The sequence below is a fragment of the Meleagris gallopavo genome, chromosome 2, assembly GCF_905368555.1.
Source record: "Meleagris gallopavo chromosome 2, MGAL_WU_HG_1.1, whole genome shotgun sequence".
In the NCBI taxonomy this organism is placed as follows: Eukaryota; Metazoa; Chordata; class Aves; order Galliformes; family Phasianidae; genus Meleagris; species Meleagris gallopavo.
The window spans coordinates 109,123,213-109,139,795 of NC_139405.1; the positions used below are offsets into that span (position 1 = coordinate 109,123,213).

At 49.4% G+C, this 16,583-nt stretch overlaps 1 protein-coding gene across 1 annotated transcript in view; it reads right to left on the reverse strand.

Annotated features, from left to right (window-relative positions):
* The window catches only part of TNFRSF21 (TNF receptor superfamily member 21), a 32,576-nt gene that overhangs the window by 8,944 nt on the left and 7,049 nt on the right, over window positions 1-16,583 (reverse strand). Inside the window, 1 exon segment of the mRNA XM_085218408.1 lies at window positions 1,702-1,967. Within this exon segment, the coding sequence (XP_085074534.1) occupies window positions 1,702-1,967 (266 nt within the window).

Consider the following 16,583-nt stretch of genomic DNA (forward strand, 5'->3'; position numbering starts at 1 on the left):
AAATCACCTATTTCAACTGTCAGCCCATTAGCACTATGTCCACTAAACAAGGTACCTTGCTGAACAGCCAAAAGGTCCAAAAATCCTAATACAAGTATCCACAAGATTTGGGTTTGCTTATTCCCTGAAACATCAGCTCACGGGGCTTTCAGATCGCAGGGCACGTGTCTAAGCAAGTTCCTCAGCCATCAGAAGTCTCAGCAGGATACCTTATAAACCCGGTTGCCAAAATTGCCACCCTGATTTTTTCACTGTTTGAGAATGAGCACCTGATAATCCTGGCTGGAGGAGAGCAATGTTTAGGAGCACTGAACACTGCACAATCTAGGTCTGCTAATTAGACATTGTGCTAACAAACCAACCCCGCACTTTATCTGATGTCCTAGCCCAGCACTTTACTGTAATAGTCAAAACAGTAACCAGGAGAACTGAGTTTACTACCTGCTTGAGGAGACCAAAAGGATGACGTGTCCTCCTGGCACACTGCCTGGGCTGAAACTTGACCCACACGTACTAGAGACATTTAGGACTAAAATTTTCTCTACCTTTTCTTCTGACTATAATTTTGTCAGAGGCTTGCATTTTTATATTAAAAAAAAACCACGAACAGAAACCCTACACTAACAAGGAAAAGGAGGAAGTGACATACTGCTTAATTACCAAGAGTTGAGCAAAACAAACTATAAAGCACTTGGCTGCTGAACTCAACACAAGCTGAGGACTTTACTTACACAATCTGTGATTTTGTACTGGGGTTAAAAAACAAACAATAAAACAGAAAGCCATGTTTTGTTATATGGCACTGCAAAACAGAGTCCTGCTCAGAGGGGGCAATTTGGGATGGCCTTGTCCCAATGAGGGGTTTGGGAACCCCCTGCTACACACCAGCAAGAGGTGTTTCAACAACTGCTTTGAGGGAAGGAGCCCTGCACTGACCTTCCCACCTGAATCTATGTATTGTCCCAGTGGCTTCCACACTGGGAAGAATCTCCACACACCACATTTAGGAACTGTTCCAGAAGGCCACTACTGAATGAGAGCCCCCCCAGAATAAAAGCACATCAACATCTAAAGTAAGAGGTGGCAAAACCAATCTGAAAAGGTCACCAAGGCTGGCAGCTGATCTTTGCTCCCAAAAACTTATCCTCAGCCAAGACTCTGCCACAGGATACTCTGCAGTACTTATTTATTTTCCTGAAATATGGGGAAGTATGTTACAAAGCCAGAGCTGCAACAGAAGGGGAACAGTTCTGGAGAATGGTACACACAGACCGTTCCCACTGCATAGGGCAAGGCCCTACACACGGCCTTCCAGTGACTGAAGGGAGCGTATGAACAGGAGGGGGAACGGCTGTTTGTGAGGGTGGGTGGTGACAGGACAAGGGGAATGGTTTTAAAGTGAGCCAGGGGAGGTTTAGGTTGGATGTGAGGAGGAAGTTTTTCATGCAGAGGGCGGTGAGGCAGTGGAACAGGTTGCCCAAGGAGGCTGTGGATGCCCCATCCCTGCAGGCATTCAAGGCCAGGCTGGATGTGGCTCTGGGCAGCCTGGGCTGCTGGTTGGCGACCTGCACACAGCAGGGGGTTGGGACTGGATGAGCGCTGTGGGCCTTTGCAACCATTCTGTGATTCTGCACACACCCAGGCTGACCTCAACAAAGCAAGACAATGGACGAGGCAGGTCAGCACCGTGCCCAGCCTTACCGCCGCGGTGTCCTCCATCAGGCCGCGGATCTTTTCCACCACGTCGTTGCGGCGGTGCTGCCGGAGCGCGCTGATGAGCTGCGCCAGGCTGGCCTCAGGCCCGCGGATGGTCCAGTGCTGCAGTGCAGCGTAGGCCCGCTCGTGGTCGGCCGTGTAGCCGTTGGAGAAGGCGGCCACTTCGCGCTCGCTGGCGTTGCACAGGAACTGGTAGATGTCCTTCCACTGGCTCCCCACCTGGGCCGCCACCAGCTTCAGGATGTCGATGCCTGCAGGGTAGAAGAGCCACAGGTGAGGCACGGTGAGACTCGCAGCCTCCTGGAAACGCAAACCAGAGCTGCAGCAAAGCTTCTCTCATTCTCAAATGGACAAGTTTTGCTTTTGCTTTTTTTAAGACTTGACCAAAAGGGAACAGCTTATGAGTCCAGGCCACAAAGAGCTTGGCAGATAAAAGCACCCATCATAGAATCATCACAGAATGACCAGGGTTGGAAGGGACCTCTAGGATCACGAAACTCCAACCCCCTGTGCCATGCAGAGCCACCAACCTCCACATTTCACAGCAGCCCAGGCTGCCCAGGGCCCCATCCAACCTGGCCTTGAACACCTCCAGGGATGGACGGGGATCCACAGCCTCTCTGGGCAGCTGTTCCAGCACCTCACCACTCTCACAGCAAACAACTTCCCCCTCACATCCAACTGAAATCTGCCCTCTCTCAACTTCAAACCATTCCCTTGTCCTGCTGTTATCTCCCCTTTCCAAGAGCTGACTCCCCTCCTGTCTATAGGCTCCCTTCAGGTACTGAAAGGCTGCAATGAGGTCAAACCCCCTGATGTGTTCAAACACCATTAAGCTCTGTATGCACATAAAGTGTGGCAAATCCATCACCTAGTCCAACGGAGGCACATGCACTGTCACATGAACAGTGCATTGACTGCTGCCTAGAAGCTCTGAGCACAGAAAGCCCTGATGTTCAGCCACTGCTGCAGTTCTGTTGTGGACTCACCCTCACACCTGCATCAGCATCACAGCTGCAGCTTTGAATGGAAGCTGGATTACGAGATGAGTCACTAAAGCTCCTCTATCAAGATGAGTGGCACTTTCATAGCACAGCACTCGCAGCACCTACCGCCATATTTAGAACAATTTTCCAGGCAGACTGGTGACATCAGGCAAGTGTTGCAAGAATGGAAGAATTGCTATGAGATTTAAATCGGAGAATTACCTAGGTTGGAGAAGGCCTAAAGAAGACCTAATCCAGTTACCAGCCTAACACTACCAGGCTGGATGTGGCTCTGGGCAGCTGGTTGGTGACCTGCACATAGCAGGGAGTTGGAACTGGATGAGCGCTGTGGGCCTTTGCAACCCAGGCCATTCTAGGATTGTTTGATATGATTATGACTACCAAGTTCCACATGTCCAGAGATGAGGACACCACCATTCCCTTGGCAGCCTATTCCAGTGCCCAGCCACCCTTTCCATGAAGAAATTCTTCCTTGATGCAACTTGAGGCTGCTTCCTATCACCTGTCACCTGAGAAGAGACACCAACACCTCATTGCAACCTCCTTTCAGCTGGGGGTTTCCTTTAAGCCTCTCCTCCAGGCTCAACAATTCCAGTCTCCTCAGCTGTCCCTCATAACTGGTTTTCCAGCCCAACGAAGAACAGAAAGGTAGGATTTCCCCCAGAAAGCTCAAGAGGCTTTGTTTCAAGAGCAGAAGAATTTTGTCCCTTGAGTTTTGAAGCAATACAAATGGCACGCCTAGCATTTGCTCAGCAGCCAGAAATTATACCTTCAAATAAAGCCATACCTCTTCCATAGGAGTTCATACAGTCTGTTTCTATCCAGCTGAACACTACCTTGTTTCAAACAGCCCCACAAAGGGGAGGCTTGAAGGATCTGCAAGAAGAAACTCGCTTTTTCCAAGAAGTTACCACACTCTGGGTATCCCCATGTGCCAGCATTCCTCCATGGTTGCACACACTACTTCTTCCATCTGTGGACACCTCTGTCAGCAAAAATAGCTGCTCACAGAGGAATATTGTAGTCAGGGTCTTTCCAGCTGGTGTGAAATTCAGCAACTTCTATCTAAAGCAGTTCAATCCAAATCTCCCAACAGGTCTCAGCCTTGATATAGCTAAATATCCCAGAGCTTGTTAGAGTTACTTTTGACCAAACTCCCTCCTCTCTCTATTAAAGCAAGCTTATCTCTACTGCTATGTAAAGACACAGCTCTCACTTTAGAGCTAGATAATCATACAGCATTTTCCAGTACCCACAACCCCACTGTGCTCAGTGTATCCAGAACTGGTGTTGGGGTTCTGCATACCCCTGCCCTCCTCCCACTGCAACCCCAACAGCCTCCTTCCCCACACATATGAGCAAGACCTGTGGACAGCTTGAGGACTGCAGCCTGCTTCTCTCTCTGGCAGGGTCTGACTCCACTCACTGCTGAAAGGAGCAAGCAATATCTCACCAGCCATCACAGATAAGTGATGGTTTGGCTTCTGCGTAGTGTAAAATCGCAACCTTCCAGCCTAGAGCAGAGGATCTCTCCTTTCAGGGGGAGTTTTAAGGCTCTGGGTGCTGCTGCAAACGTTTTGCTGACACAAAACGTTTCCTCCACAGGGACGAGGCAAAGCAGTTGACTCGATGCAATCTGCTGCTATGTTCAGGGAAGTGGTGTGGCAGTCACACGTTCACATCAGGGAGTTACAGGTGTGCCCCAAGAGCCCTCCTGCTCTAGCAGCAACACACAGAGATTAACGACCACATTTAGAGCATGACAGCAAAGGGGCTTAAAAGCAAAGATATGCATCGCTGAGCTCCCTCTTAAGCAGCTTTCAACTCAAACTGAAGAGCAGCAAGGCAAGGATTCCCCAGCTCTGTGTTTCAAAAGCAACAGCCACAGGGCTCTGCTTTAACAACAGAAAGGTTGGGGGGGAGGGGGAAAGGAAAAGAAAAAAGTAGTAAGAAAAAAAAAAAAGTTGGGAGGAAAACCTTCTTCGTTATTCAGAATAAACCCAGGGCAAAAGAAATATTCCCCAGCATAAAGGAACAAAAAAGGCTGCCAACACGCTATTATGCATTATGATGGGGCTAATTATCTGAGGCACATAAAAAGAAATATGTTCCTGCCCATAAAATGTCAGCACGCAGCTGGCAGCAGGCATTCGGTCTGGTCTTGCTGCCTCTCCCATTTACTCATACAAACCCGCAGCCATCACGTCAGCAGTCAGCACAGCTCACCTGCTGTGCCCCAAAGTCACCCACTCCTTGTCCTCGGTAGGCACACAAGCTGTCAGCTGGGAGCAGGAGCTGCATGCACCCCACATCACACCAGTAACCAAGTGCCTTCGGGCACTACAGGCTGCTGCTGGGAAGCAGCACAATAAAACCACCTGAGTCTGAAGAAAAGAACCCAAATCCAAAGGTTTAACTGGAATAAGAAGTAGGAAAAGCCCTGCAAAACTTGTGCACCTGGAGACCAACAGGAACGCTGGGAGGAACGAGCAGGGCCAGCACTGTCCTGTCCAGAGGAGGGTCCGTACAGCATGCTGCTCAACAGAACGTAATTGCTGTTTACAGCCCCTGGCAGCACCAAAGAGAGGGAAAAACCCCCTATGCTCCCTGCTTCCACCTGCACACTCAGTGCTGATCCATCCCACTCTTTATAGCTGCTGCACCGGTGAGAATTGGCAGCCAGTCAAAGCTTGATCTGCACCAGTTTTACACAGTGACGTGACACTGTGCCCTGATATCCCCAACCAGGATTTATGACACCTCTGCTGACATTTCTGACTTTGGGGTACTGGATCCCACAATTCAGTAAAGCAGCCCCACAAACATGTTTGTTTGTGTCTCTTGGCAGCAATATCCCAGGGCACCAGAATGCACTGCAGAGCAGAGAACTTAATGGTGTGCAACAATCTTCAGAGAACAAATGTTCCATTAAAAATGAATTTGGAAATTTCTACCTTAATATTGTAAGAACCTTCAACTCATTTTCTTGTAACTATTAAATGTACTTAAGCCCCATATGTTCACTATATCCACTACAATATTGTACAAATAAAACCCTTAAGAGATATGGAAGACAGACTTGAGCACAGATTTGGCTTGAGTCTCATGGAGAACCATTTACGTCCCATGTCCTGAAAAATAAGATTAAAGCCATTACATGACAAGCTGCCGCTGCACACTGCCAAGTATTACTCCTCGAGCCATTTACAGTAACTTAATTCACTTCTTCAAAGCTAAAATTAATGCTTATAATAAGCTTACAGACATACTATTTTCATATTTCTAGAGCCCTCACAAAGTTAGCCCACGGAGCACTGATAGGGCTGGAGTGCACCATGGGACAGGACGGTGCCCATCGGAGTGCAGCACGTTTCCTGGGGTTTCAGTGGTGTGAAACCTGCCCTCTCCTGTCCCCAACACATGGGATTTCCCATGGGGAGCAAGGATCGAAAAACCCCAGCCTCACCCCAGGACATTCTCTTATCAGTTGAGACTGGAGACAATGCTTGAAGCCCTTCAGGGCCCAATAATTCCAACTAACACAGTTGAGTTTGGAAGGAATACTGCTTGAACCCAGCTGTTTTGTGCTTCCTATGCAAAGGGTGGTCACAGCAACATCAGCATGATGCTGAAGCTCTTCTGAGCTTGCAATTAACAGAGAACAGCCCAACAAGAGCTGCGGCCCACAGCTGAAGCTACAGCCTGCCCTGTAGTCACATCACAGGGGGCTTACAGACACTCCTGCTCATCTCCCCCTTAATATTTTCAGGTTATCATCATCCCTGAATTTCTACCTAAGTCAAAGTTCTGTGTTTAAATTCAGCGTTGAATCTGTTTGCTAGGAAACTAGTTGTCAGTTACTGGCAGTGATACCATGCAGTGCCTCTTAGACGTGGCTCAGACTTCACCAGGATCCTGCTGATCTGCTCCCTTCCTGGTCACGAAGCTCCAGAGCAACAGGACAGAGCACAAGACCAAGGTCAACAAGCACACAGGTAAGCACGATGTCCCAGAGTGTACACGCATGCTGGGTTAGATGGGCACAACCAGGCAGACCCAGATATGTCTGCGGCCAACTTCACGAAGAGCAGATGGGGACAGCCTTGCTCCCAAAGGATGGCCAGACACCTGCAGAGCAGCATAGGTGAGCAGCAACACTGAAAATGTGTCCAGCTCACCTCCAAAGACACCAAGCTGCAGGGAAGGCCTCCGTGGAGAGCAGAAGCACGCTGCAGTGGAACTCCATATCCTGCCTCCAGCTCACCTTCACCCAACCTTTCCTGTAAACGCTGTTTCGCCCACACAATCTGACTTCCACTTGCTTATTTTGTATGAGACACAACATCTTTCCCCACGCATTTCCATCTCCATCTCCTGCCTCACCATAGCGTGCAGGGTTTGGCTTAGACAATCTGTTTATGAAAGTCACCAAGATGGTCATCACATAGCACAAAGGACTTTTCCATGCTTTCATAACTCTCTTAAGATCGTTTTGGATAAGTTTCCCTCATCTCATATAGCTAGGCTATATGCAGGCTGGAAACGAACTTAAAGACAGGGAGCTGTTGGAGAGGGTGCAGAGGAGGGACACAAAGATGATCAGAGGGCTGCAACACCTTGAATACAAAGACAGGCTGAGGGAGCTGGGCTTGTTCAGCCTGGAGAAGAGAAGCTGCGGGGTGACCTCAGTGCAGCCTGCAGTACCTAAAGGGAGCCTACAGACAGGAGGGGAGTCAGCTCTTGGAAAGGGGAGATAACAGCAGGACAAGGGGAATGGTTTGAAGTTGGGGGAGGGCAGATTTCAGTTGGCTGTCAGGGGGAAGTTGTTTGCTGTGAGAGTGGTGAGGTGCTGGAACAGCTGCCCAGAGAGGCTGTGGATCCCCGTCCATCCCTGGAGGTGTTCAAGGCCAGGTTGGATGGGGCCCTGGGCAGCCTGGGCTGCTGTGAAATGTGGCCCTGCATGGCACAGGGGGGTTGGAGCTTCATCATCCTTGAGGTTCCTTCCAACGCGGGCCATTCTGCGATTCTGTGAACTGAGTTCCCCTGTGATCCTTTAGACTCAGACCAGTGCTGCTCAGGGTCAGCAGGCCAAAGAACCAGTTGTTCTTTGATATTTCTCAACAAACTCAAGCGGAGTGGAAGGGCTGCCTTGCCAGAAGGCTACACCCAAGCACCTGGCAGCATATGGAAAAGCCTAACCACAACCTAACCACAGAGAAACATCCGTTCCTTCCTCTCCCCACCCTCTTGCAAACAAAAAACCATCATTATTTTCAGTTTCAGAGCTCAAGGCAAATGTCATTTGGTATTCTTCAGAGGAGTGTCTGCTGAGAAGTTGCTGCCTTCAAGGGGAAATCTGTTGCTCAAGTCTGTACAGCATGCCAGAGTCATTCTCCTCCTGTCCCACTAATGATGAAGGAGAAAGGGGTTAACACATCAGCTTAAGTGGAAAGGAGGGAAGCTGAGGAGATCTTCCATGGCCTGTAGCACGCATGAGATTTCCAGAATTCTTGAGCCAGCTTCACGCATTTCATGCTGGATTTCAGGAGACTCCATGCTTCATCAGCAAGGACAGAGCCCTCCAGTCATAGAATCACAGAACACCCCCAGTACGAAGGGACACCAAAGGATCCCCGGCCCCACACGGCACCCCCAGCCCCGCTTCCCAGCGGTGTCCCAGCACTCCCTCTGACAGCTGGGGGCCGTGCCCCCCTCTGGGAAACTGTGCCGTGCCCACCGCCCTCTGGGGCACAGCCTCGCCCTCACCCCCCGGCCCCCCGCTGCCGCAGCTCGGTGCCGTCCCTCAGCCCCTCGCTGTCACAGAGCAGAGCAGAGCTCAGCGCTGCCCTCCGCTCCCTGTGAGGAGCTGCAGCCGCCATCAGTCCTCCCCTCAGCCTGCTCTGCTCTGGGCCCAGCGGCCCGAGGGCTCTCAGCCGCCCCTCGCACCCCTTGTCCTACAGGCCCACACCAGCCCAGCCCTGGTTTGAGCCGAACTCCCAGCACCATCCTCCTGACATAGGTGTGCTAGGAGAGCGCAACATTAATTGCTGTATGCACCCAACGAGCAGGTTAATTAGTTGATAATCAACATAACCCAGTCCCATAACAGCCCTTAAAAATCATCTCCTCTCCTCTGGCAGTTTGCTGCTGCCAGGTCTCAGCTCTATACAGGAAAGGTGGCCATCTCACCACTTTCTCCAGCTGCCTGTTTCCGAGTACAGGGCAGCACATGGGGTGACAAACCCTGTTCAGGCTGGATAGATTTTAACATCTGCACAAATCTGGAGCACTGAGTAACAGAGGCACAGGGCACAGCTGAGCACACACGTCAGGCAGGCAGGTAAACCATGGCAGTGCAGCCCAGCCATCCCCTACATTCAGCCAAGCTTCACATCATCACTAACCCAACTGTGCCTGAGCTCATCCCACCCACCTCCTCCAATATCTTACTGACTCATGCAGAACACAGCCCCAGCAGCCTGTTCATACCTCCCAAAATACACTGAGAGCCTACATGTACAACAGAGCCAGGGTGCAGCACACCCAAACCCCAGCTGTCCACAGCTCAACCAAACCAGGGCTTACAAAGCCCAAGACTGATGTAAATACTTCCCCAAAATGAGAAAATTTCGCCACCTTCCCAAAATAGAAGGGGAGATGTTGGAAATCTCCTCACCACAAATATATTCCAGGTCTCGGAGTGAGGTTAGAAAACATAAACAAGTACGCAAGAGCCTTTGTGCAGAAAGGAATAAAGGACTCATTTAAGAATGCTTATGAGCAATTGCTAGTCCTTCCCATGGAGGGCATCGCTGCCATCAGATCTTCCCAGCAGCCACTGATTCACATCCTCAGAAAGCACCGTTTGGGCAATAAACCACTAACTGCCTTTTTTTTTTTTTCCCCAAACAAAAAAACCAAACACACAATAACCTTCCAGGGCAGGAAGCAGGCTGCTGACAGGCACTTCCCACGCACTCTCCGGGCAGTAACTCCACCAAAGCAGTGAGGGAAGGCTCCATCAGCCACGTGTGACGTTCCAGAGCCAGGTACAAGAAGGACAGCACACAGCACGAGCTGCAGCAGCTCCTGCACCACAGCTGCGGGCTGTGTGGAGATCAGCTCCACACTTGGTCTGCACCTCCTCCCTCAGACCTACACGAGCCACCCATCTGCATGGTAAGCCCACCCTTCTCTGCTTGACCACCTGCCTAGGATGCTGCAGAGCAACCTGCCTGGGAACAGCTGCTCTACCTTTGGTTTAAAAGCGGTCAGAGTAAGCATTCTATGTCATTATTAGATTGTAAACAGCTTTTGCAGAGTTAATCTTCATTATAACTCCCTCAGACAGGCTGGTAAACCCTTAGCAAGCACACTGCTGTGGCCAGAGTCGTATAAATATCCAGACACACACAGATACCAGCCTGGGGATTAAATTCACCTCTGGATTGTTTTTTTCCCCTCCAAGGAAGACTTGGCAAGAAGGGAAAGCCTGCCTCGTTATTTCAGGAGTTATGTGCTACAGACTTACAGAGGTGAGAAATCACAGCCTTCCCGCTGCAGAAGCTGGCACAGGATTTTCCACAAATAAACCTTCTCAGCATGTTTTTCTGCAAGAGAAGCCAAGCTACCACACCATCAGTGCTCAGCCCTGCCTAACAGGCAGGCACAAATTCTTTATATTCCTGATTAAATTCCTGGGTTCATTTTTCTTTTTTCTTTTGTGATAGCAGAGGTTGTTGGGGTTTTTTTGAGCAGATTTCAGAGCAAATGTACATCTTCCCAGGGCAGCCCTGCACACACTGCGAACAGATGGCTGGTGTAGCAGCCCACATTATAAGTGATGGAGCACCAGCCTCCAGCCTGCTAACGCACAGAGACTCAAGATGTAATAAACCCACCCATGATTAGGTTTTCTTCTCTCTAAGCAGAACAGCGCTGTCTCTCTCTCTCTCTCTATCTCTCATTTGTGTTTTCCAGAGATTCCTTTCGCCACAAAGCCCTGTCAGGTCCAGAAAGGTCAATTTTGGGGCAAAATTGAAGGCCAAGCAGTCTGAGGAACACAGCGCTTCAAACTCAACATATACATCCCAGGCCTCCCAGAGCAGAGCTCTGCACTGCAGAAAGCAGCTGGAGGTAAAGGTCTTCCTCATTTCACTCTGAAATGGAACATCCCACCTGGCAGAGTGCCATGCAGAGCTCCATGCATCCCAGCCCATCCCAGGGAAGGAGCACAGCAGCATTCACGTCACCTGCACTCCTCAGGGCACAACCCCACCTTATCAATAAGCTCCCTTTGTGGGCCTCATTCTGAAGAAGAGGACAGGCTGACATCTGAGGACCAGATAGATATCTGCAGATTAATATTCTGCAGATCCCAGTGGAAAGACAGCTTTAAAACACCCTTTTGCCTCTCCGTTTTGGCAGACAGACAAACATTAATTCCTCATCTCATGCCTTGCCTGCCAAAGTCGTATTAGGGCTTGCACACATGAACAGAGCTCCTTCACCCCAGGCACAGTCACAATTAATAAATTATGTTAGCAGCAGCAACAGGCATATCCGCCCATGGGAGATGCTGCTCTACCCTGCCTGCGATCCTTCAGGTCACCACAGTTTATGACCAATTCGACTTGTATGCCTATCTCTCTTCTGCTCTCTGCTACATCTCTGCATCTCTACATCATGCTCTGCAGACATGTAGTCAGGAGCTGATCAAAGGGAAAATAACTGCAAAACCAATCCACCAAGTGGCTTTTAACTCATTTACCTACACAAGCACTAAGGAAGGAGCCTGAAGTAGCACTGAGCTGCAAGAAGCCACCTCATAGGTTTGTGCTTATGCTTGTGCCATTCCTGCAGCTGGGCTTACCCTTTTAGCAAGAACAGCAGTTGAAGGGTGAGAAAAAGCAGGCTTATGGAAGAACACCCGTTGCTGAGTTGTTTCCATATGCTTGCTTACCATTTTAGGTGGTGAATCTGTACAGATTAAGGCTGTGGCCAGGCTTTTTTAGTCAACGTGCTCTTAAAAAAACACCACCCAATTCTGATATGAAAAGCATTTTTGAAGACCGTTCATAAAAGAGCATTTGATTTCATGCAAGTACCAGCCTGTAGTGACCCAAGATGTCCCTGTGCACTGCCAACACACGTTCTCATATTCACATGGGGATGCTTGGGAGCTGCAGCACAGGCCATGGGGCTTTTTAGTGAGGCTCTGGACTCTCTTCAACCAGCCAGCCTGGGAAGCCTGTGCTTTGGAGCAGAACAAGCTCAAGCCTGGCTCTGCATTACAGCTACTGAGCTGCAAGGCAAGGACCATGCCCTCAAAAAATCAGCAACCCAGAAGATCCCAGCACTGCTGGCAGCTGAGCAACCAAGACCCCCAGATCCCAACACACTGCTTCTGTTCACCATCGCTTCTCAGCTCCCCACTCTGCTTCCAGATGGGATTTCCATCCAAAGCCACTTCTGGCAAGCTCTCTTCTATCTGCAGTCAAGCCTCCCTCCCTGCTGCAAACAGCTTCACAGACCAGCTCATTTCTCTTGATTATTTAAATAGAGGCTTCCTGGCTTTTCTCTCGCTGCCCACTGCAATAATGTGCATCTACAAGACTATAATGAAAAAAAAATATATATAAGCTCCGGCCTGGCAGGAAATGCCAAGATGCATTTTTCAGTCTTTCAGCTCCAGAAATCACCAAATTCTCTTCTTGTCTCTCAGCACATCATTTCAGGCACCTTGTTCTACATGCATAAGGTTTTATACCAATAGAGAACTTCTTAAACAACCCATTTCAGTCCTTGCTGCTCATCCACTGATACTCCATAGGTAACAGTCAAAGACAACCACTGAAAGACTATTTCAACCCTATCTTCATATTTAGCATAGACTGATGCAAAATGTGATGTTGCCAAGACTTACAGCTTCAGTTCTCCTTTTTTATTACAAAGACTCTGCTTGTTCAATCCCTCCCCTTTGGAAGCTGATGAAGAAAGAGATCAGAAGAACAATATTTCCAGTATATAGGCTGCTCTCCATCTTCTCAAAGAAAGGAGTCACAAAAGGTTTAAAACCACTTCCCTGTACACAGTTTAGGCACCACGCTAACAATTAACCACTACTTTCTTTGCAAATCTTGGCCAAGCTGCCCCTACCCCTCCAGGTCCCAACGGCAGGGTGAGATGAAGCAGTGAGATCCAACTCCTCCCAAACATGGCTGCACCATTGGTGCTGCTCCAGCTTCAAGCTCCTGTGCAGATGAGACCTGGGACCACCAAGAAGAGCCCCCGCCCTGGGGACAGACATGGAGGGAGGCCGGCTGTGCTAGCTCAGGCCATTAGTCATCACAAACTAGAGGTCTGGGAAGACTCAGACCTCTGAACCATTTAATCCAGTGAGAATCAGTGTCATTCACAGCCTTAGCTGGAACATGTCCACATTGAGGACACGGGTCCTGTTTTAACACCAACCTCCCGCACCACTGCTAATTTTAGTTTCGTTACTTAAGGCATGTGCGTGGCCAGAGGGAGCGTGGGGCAGACACCAGCTCATGAAAGGATGAGCACGAGCAAAATGCCCCACCACAACAACTGCTGGGTCACAAGTGCATCACAGCTACTTCAGCTACTGGGTATCGAGTGCCAGGAACAGACAAGGCTTTGGGCCCATTTACCTGAGGTCTGTCACAGCAGTACAGTACAGAGCAGAACAGTAAGTGGGCAAAAATATATACATATTTTTACACGCTGTAGTTCCTGCACGCGGATAATTACGTTATCACAGAAAGACCCTTACAACAACTACCTAAAGAAGTATTGACCACACATCAGCCCTGGGCTACTCCTCTGTGGGGAAGGAGCCCACCCCCAGCAAGATGGCTCTGCTCCAGCAGCACTGCCCTCACCATGGACACCCAGCTTACAGGAATCCACTGCCCCAGATCTTCCAAGGAGGGCAAAGCCCACAAGGTGAGCTGTGCTGGCCACCCATCGCTCTGCGATGCCCATCCGTCTGAGGAAGCAGTGGGGCACTTCCATCAGCGCGGCTCCTCTGCGCCAGGCCTGGCACCTGCATCAGAGCAGCTCTTCCCTTTCAAATGTTAAAGTTGTTTACTGAAAGGATTAGGAGGGAGGAGGTGGTCAACTAGGAGGAAGCAGAGGGGAAACCATGCGCAATTGCCCTGACATCTTGTTGGCACAGCCTATGGGAACAACCCATGGAGGCTGAAGGGAGGCCTCGTGGCAGCCCACAGAGCCCCTCCCAGGGCGCGGAGGGCAGCACAGAGCTCTGCTCTCCGTGACAGTGACAAGGCCTGAGGGACAACACGGAGCTGTGGCAGGGGAGGGTCGGCTGGGGTTAGGGAAAAGAGGGCTCTCCAACACAGGCTGTGGGTGGTGCTGTGCAGCCAGGAGCGGGACTCGGGGATCCTAGGGGGTGTCTATGAATTTGGGATTTTTTTTATGACTCTATCGCCCCAACTCATATATAGGTGGAGAGGTCATGCAAATGCCCATAACCTGTCAGCATCAGAGCCCAGGGCTTCATTCTCAGCCCACAGAGAAGATTTAAAGCCTAATCAGCTGCCCCATACAACCCCAGTGTGACCACAAACCAGGCTAACAATTTGAGAGACGTACAGAGGCTTTGTGCTGACTTCCCACCACAGAGCAATTGGCACCAGCAGCATGGCAGGGCAAAGATCTCCTCTCTGCAAGAGTCTGAAGTTAGTTCTGGGCTATATCCTCATTCAAAACGCTGCCTCAGGATGCAGCCCACAAAGCACTGCTGCAGCAGCAGAAAGCTAAGCCAAGATGCTTCAGCTCTGCAGTACGGTCAGCTGTTCGGAAAATAGAAGTCAGTTCTGCTATTTTACTACATTTTCTCTCATTTCAAGTAAATAGGGTCTTAAGAGCCAGACACGTCAACACAAAACCCAGAGAGGGATTTCTATATCACTGTGGAGAAGAACAATTTACGTGCTTGACACAGCAGAGTAACACCACCAAATAAGAACTAACGAGCAAGGCTGTCCCAGCTAAACAGTGTGATTTAGGCAACATTAGAGCTGCCCTTAAAGCAAGACAAAGCATTAATTGGTTTGTGCTCATTTTGCCTTTGCAGCAACAAGTTCAGCTGAGGACATTCTGTGGTGGGAGCAGGTCATGAAGCCAGCTGGGCAAGCAGGCACCAGCATGACTGGCCAGAACTGCTGGGAGGGCTGTGCCCAACTGCCTGACCAGAGCCTCTGAGCAACGGGGAATTGGCCTCCAGACTGCAGGGGCTCCATCAGATACTGGGCCAGCTCATTAACTGAGCACTGCTTCTGCACTTACATCAGCTTATTGCCCAAGACAGGGAGAAAGCTTTGCAAACAAACACACGATGGATTTGATGCATTAGCTGAATTCAGCTGTTAAAGGATGAGAGAGGAATGTGTTTTGGGAAGGATGACCCAGGAATTACACTGTCCTCCAAAGGATGCAGAATCTAGGAGGTGGGATTACATCTGAGCAGTCTTACACGGTCTCGTTACTCACCACATATCAGCCTGTCTTATCTGCATGGTTTCTTTAACCTGAATCATCCTCAGTGGACAAATCAAGCCCTGCCCAAAGGCAGCTCTAGCACTGCTGCAGAAGGACCAGCTGTAGTGCAGGTGTGTCAGAAGGCATCCAAAACACCGGGCCCTGATGTCATCATTCCCTGAGCTGTACAGATCCAATCTCTGCTTTGAGGGACAGTATTCACTGCTCCAAGAAAAGGAAGGAGATATCCAGTCAACCCAGGGAACTGGTAATGAGGGTACTGGGAGAAAAAAGAAAGGGAAAATGAAAGGAAAAGAAAGAAGAAACAATTCTGCTTCGTAACAGCCAGTACCTTCTGGCCAATGAACCGTGGCTGAAGCAATGAAGCTTGGTATTTCCCGAAGCACACACAAATAAAGGTGTTTAAAAAGGCTCCGCAGCCCTGTTGTGGATCACTTACCATAGCCCCAGGGACCACACTTTGGGCACTACTGACTTTAGGGACAAAGGAGTGCAGATCTTACAGGAAAAAAAAGTTGTTAGAACTTATTGCAAAAGGAAATTTTGCCTCAAGAAACAGCTCCTCAAGAATTCAAGAGTTAAAAGGAAACCAATAAAAAGCACAAACACAAGAGAAGCACAAAGCTAATTCCAGCAAGACTTTACTGGTTCTATAAATGCATTAATGAAGGCAAACAAAGTGTAGCTCTGTTAATCAGCAGGAAGGAGAACAGAGAACATAACAAGACGCCCTACTCAAAGCCTTCTTTGCTTTGTACTTAAGCACTCAAGGATGACTTTCATAAGCACTGATCTCTTAAACCTTTAAATCTTTATTTTCCAATCTGTTCTTTGCTTGGGTCCCTTGCTGAAAGTGCTTTCTTAAAGGTTAACTGCGGAGGGATGTTTGTTACTCCTCAATCCGTCTCTGCAAGATAAAGGGGACAAATTTGTCACCATGGCTTTGAGGAAGTAGAACCACACATCCTGCTGAGGAAAGCACGGGCACACGATGCTCAGACAGGCTGCTCATGTTCATCTCATTGTTTTATCACTGACCCTTATGAATCCCTATTTATGACCACAGCAGCTCGTCTTCAGATCTCATTGAAAAGCATGTAGCAAGTCATCTGCCAAAAGAATAGAAAACACGAGGGAAGCAGCACCTCCAAGATCTCACAACATGCAGAACTGCACCCTATGGCTGTTAAGGATAACTCTCCTCACTCCAGCAAGGAAAAAGGGCTGGGGAAAGATGCCAGCGTTTGGGATTTAGAGCTTTGACTGAGGTGCTGCCAACAGGCAGAGGGATGACTCAGCCTTCCAGAAACA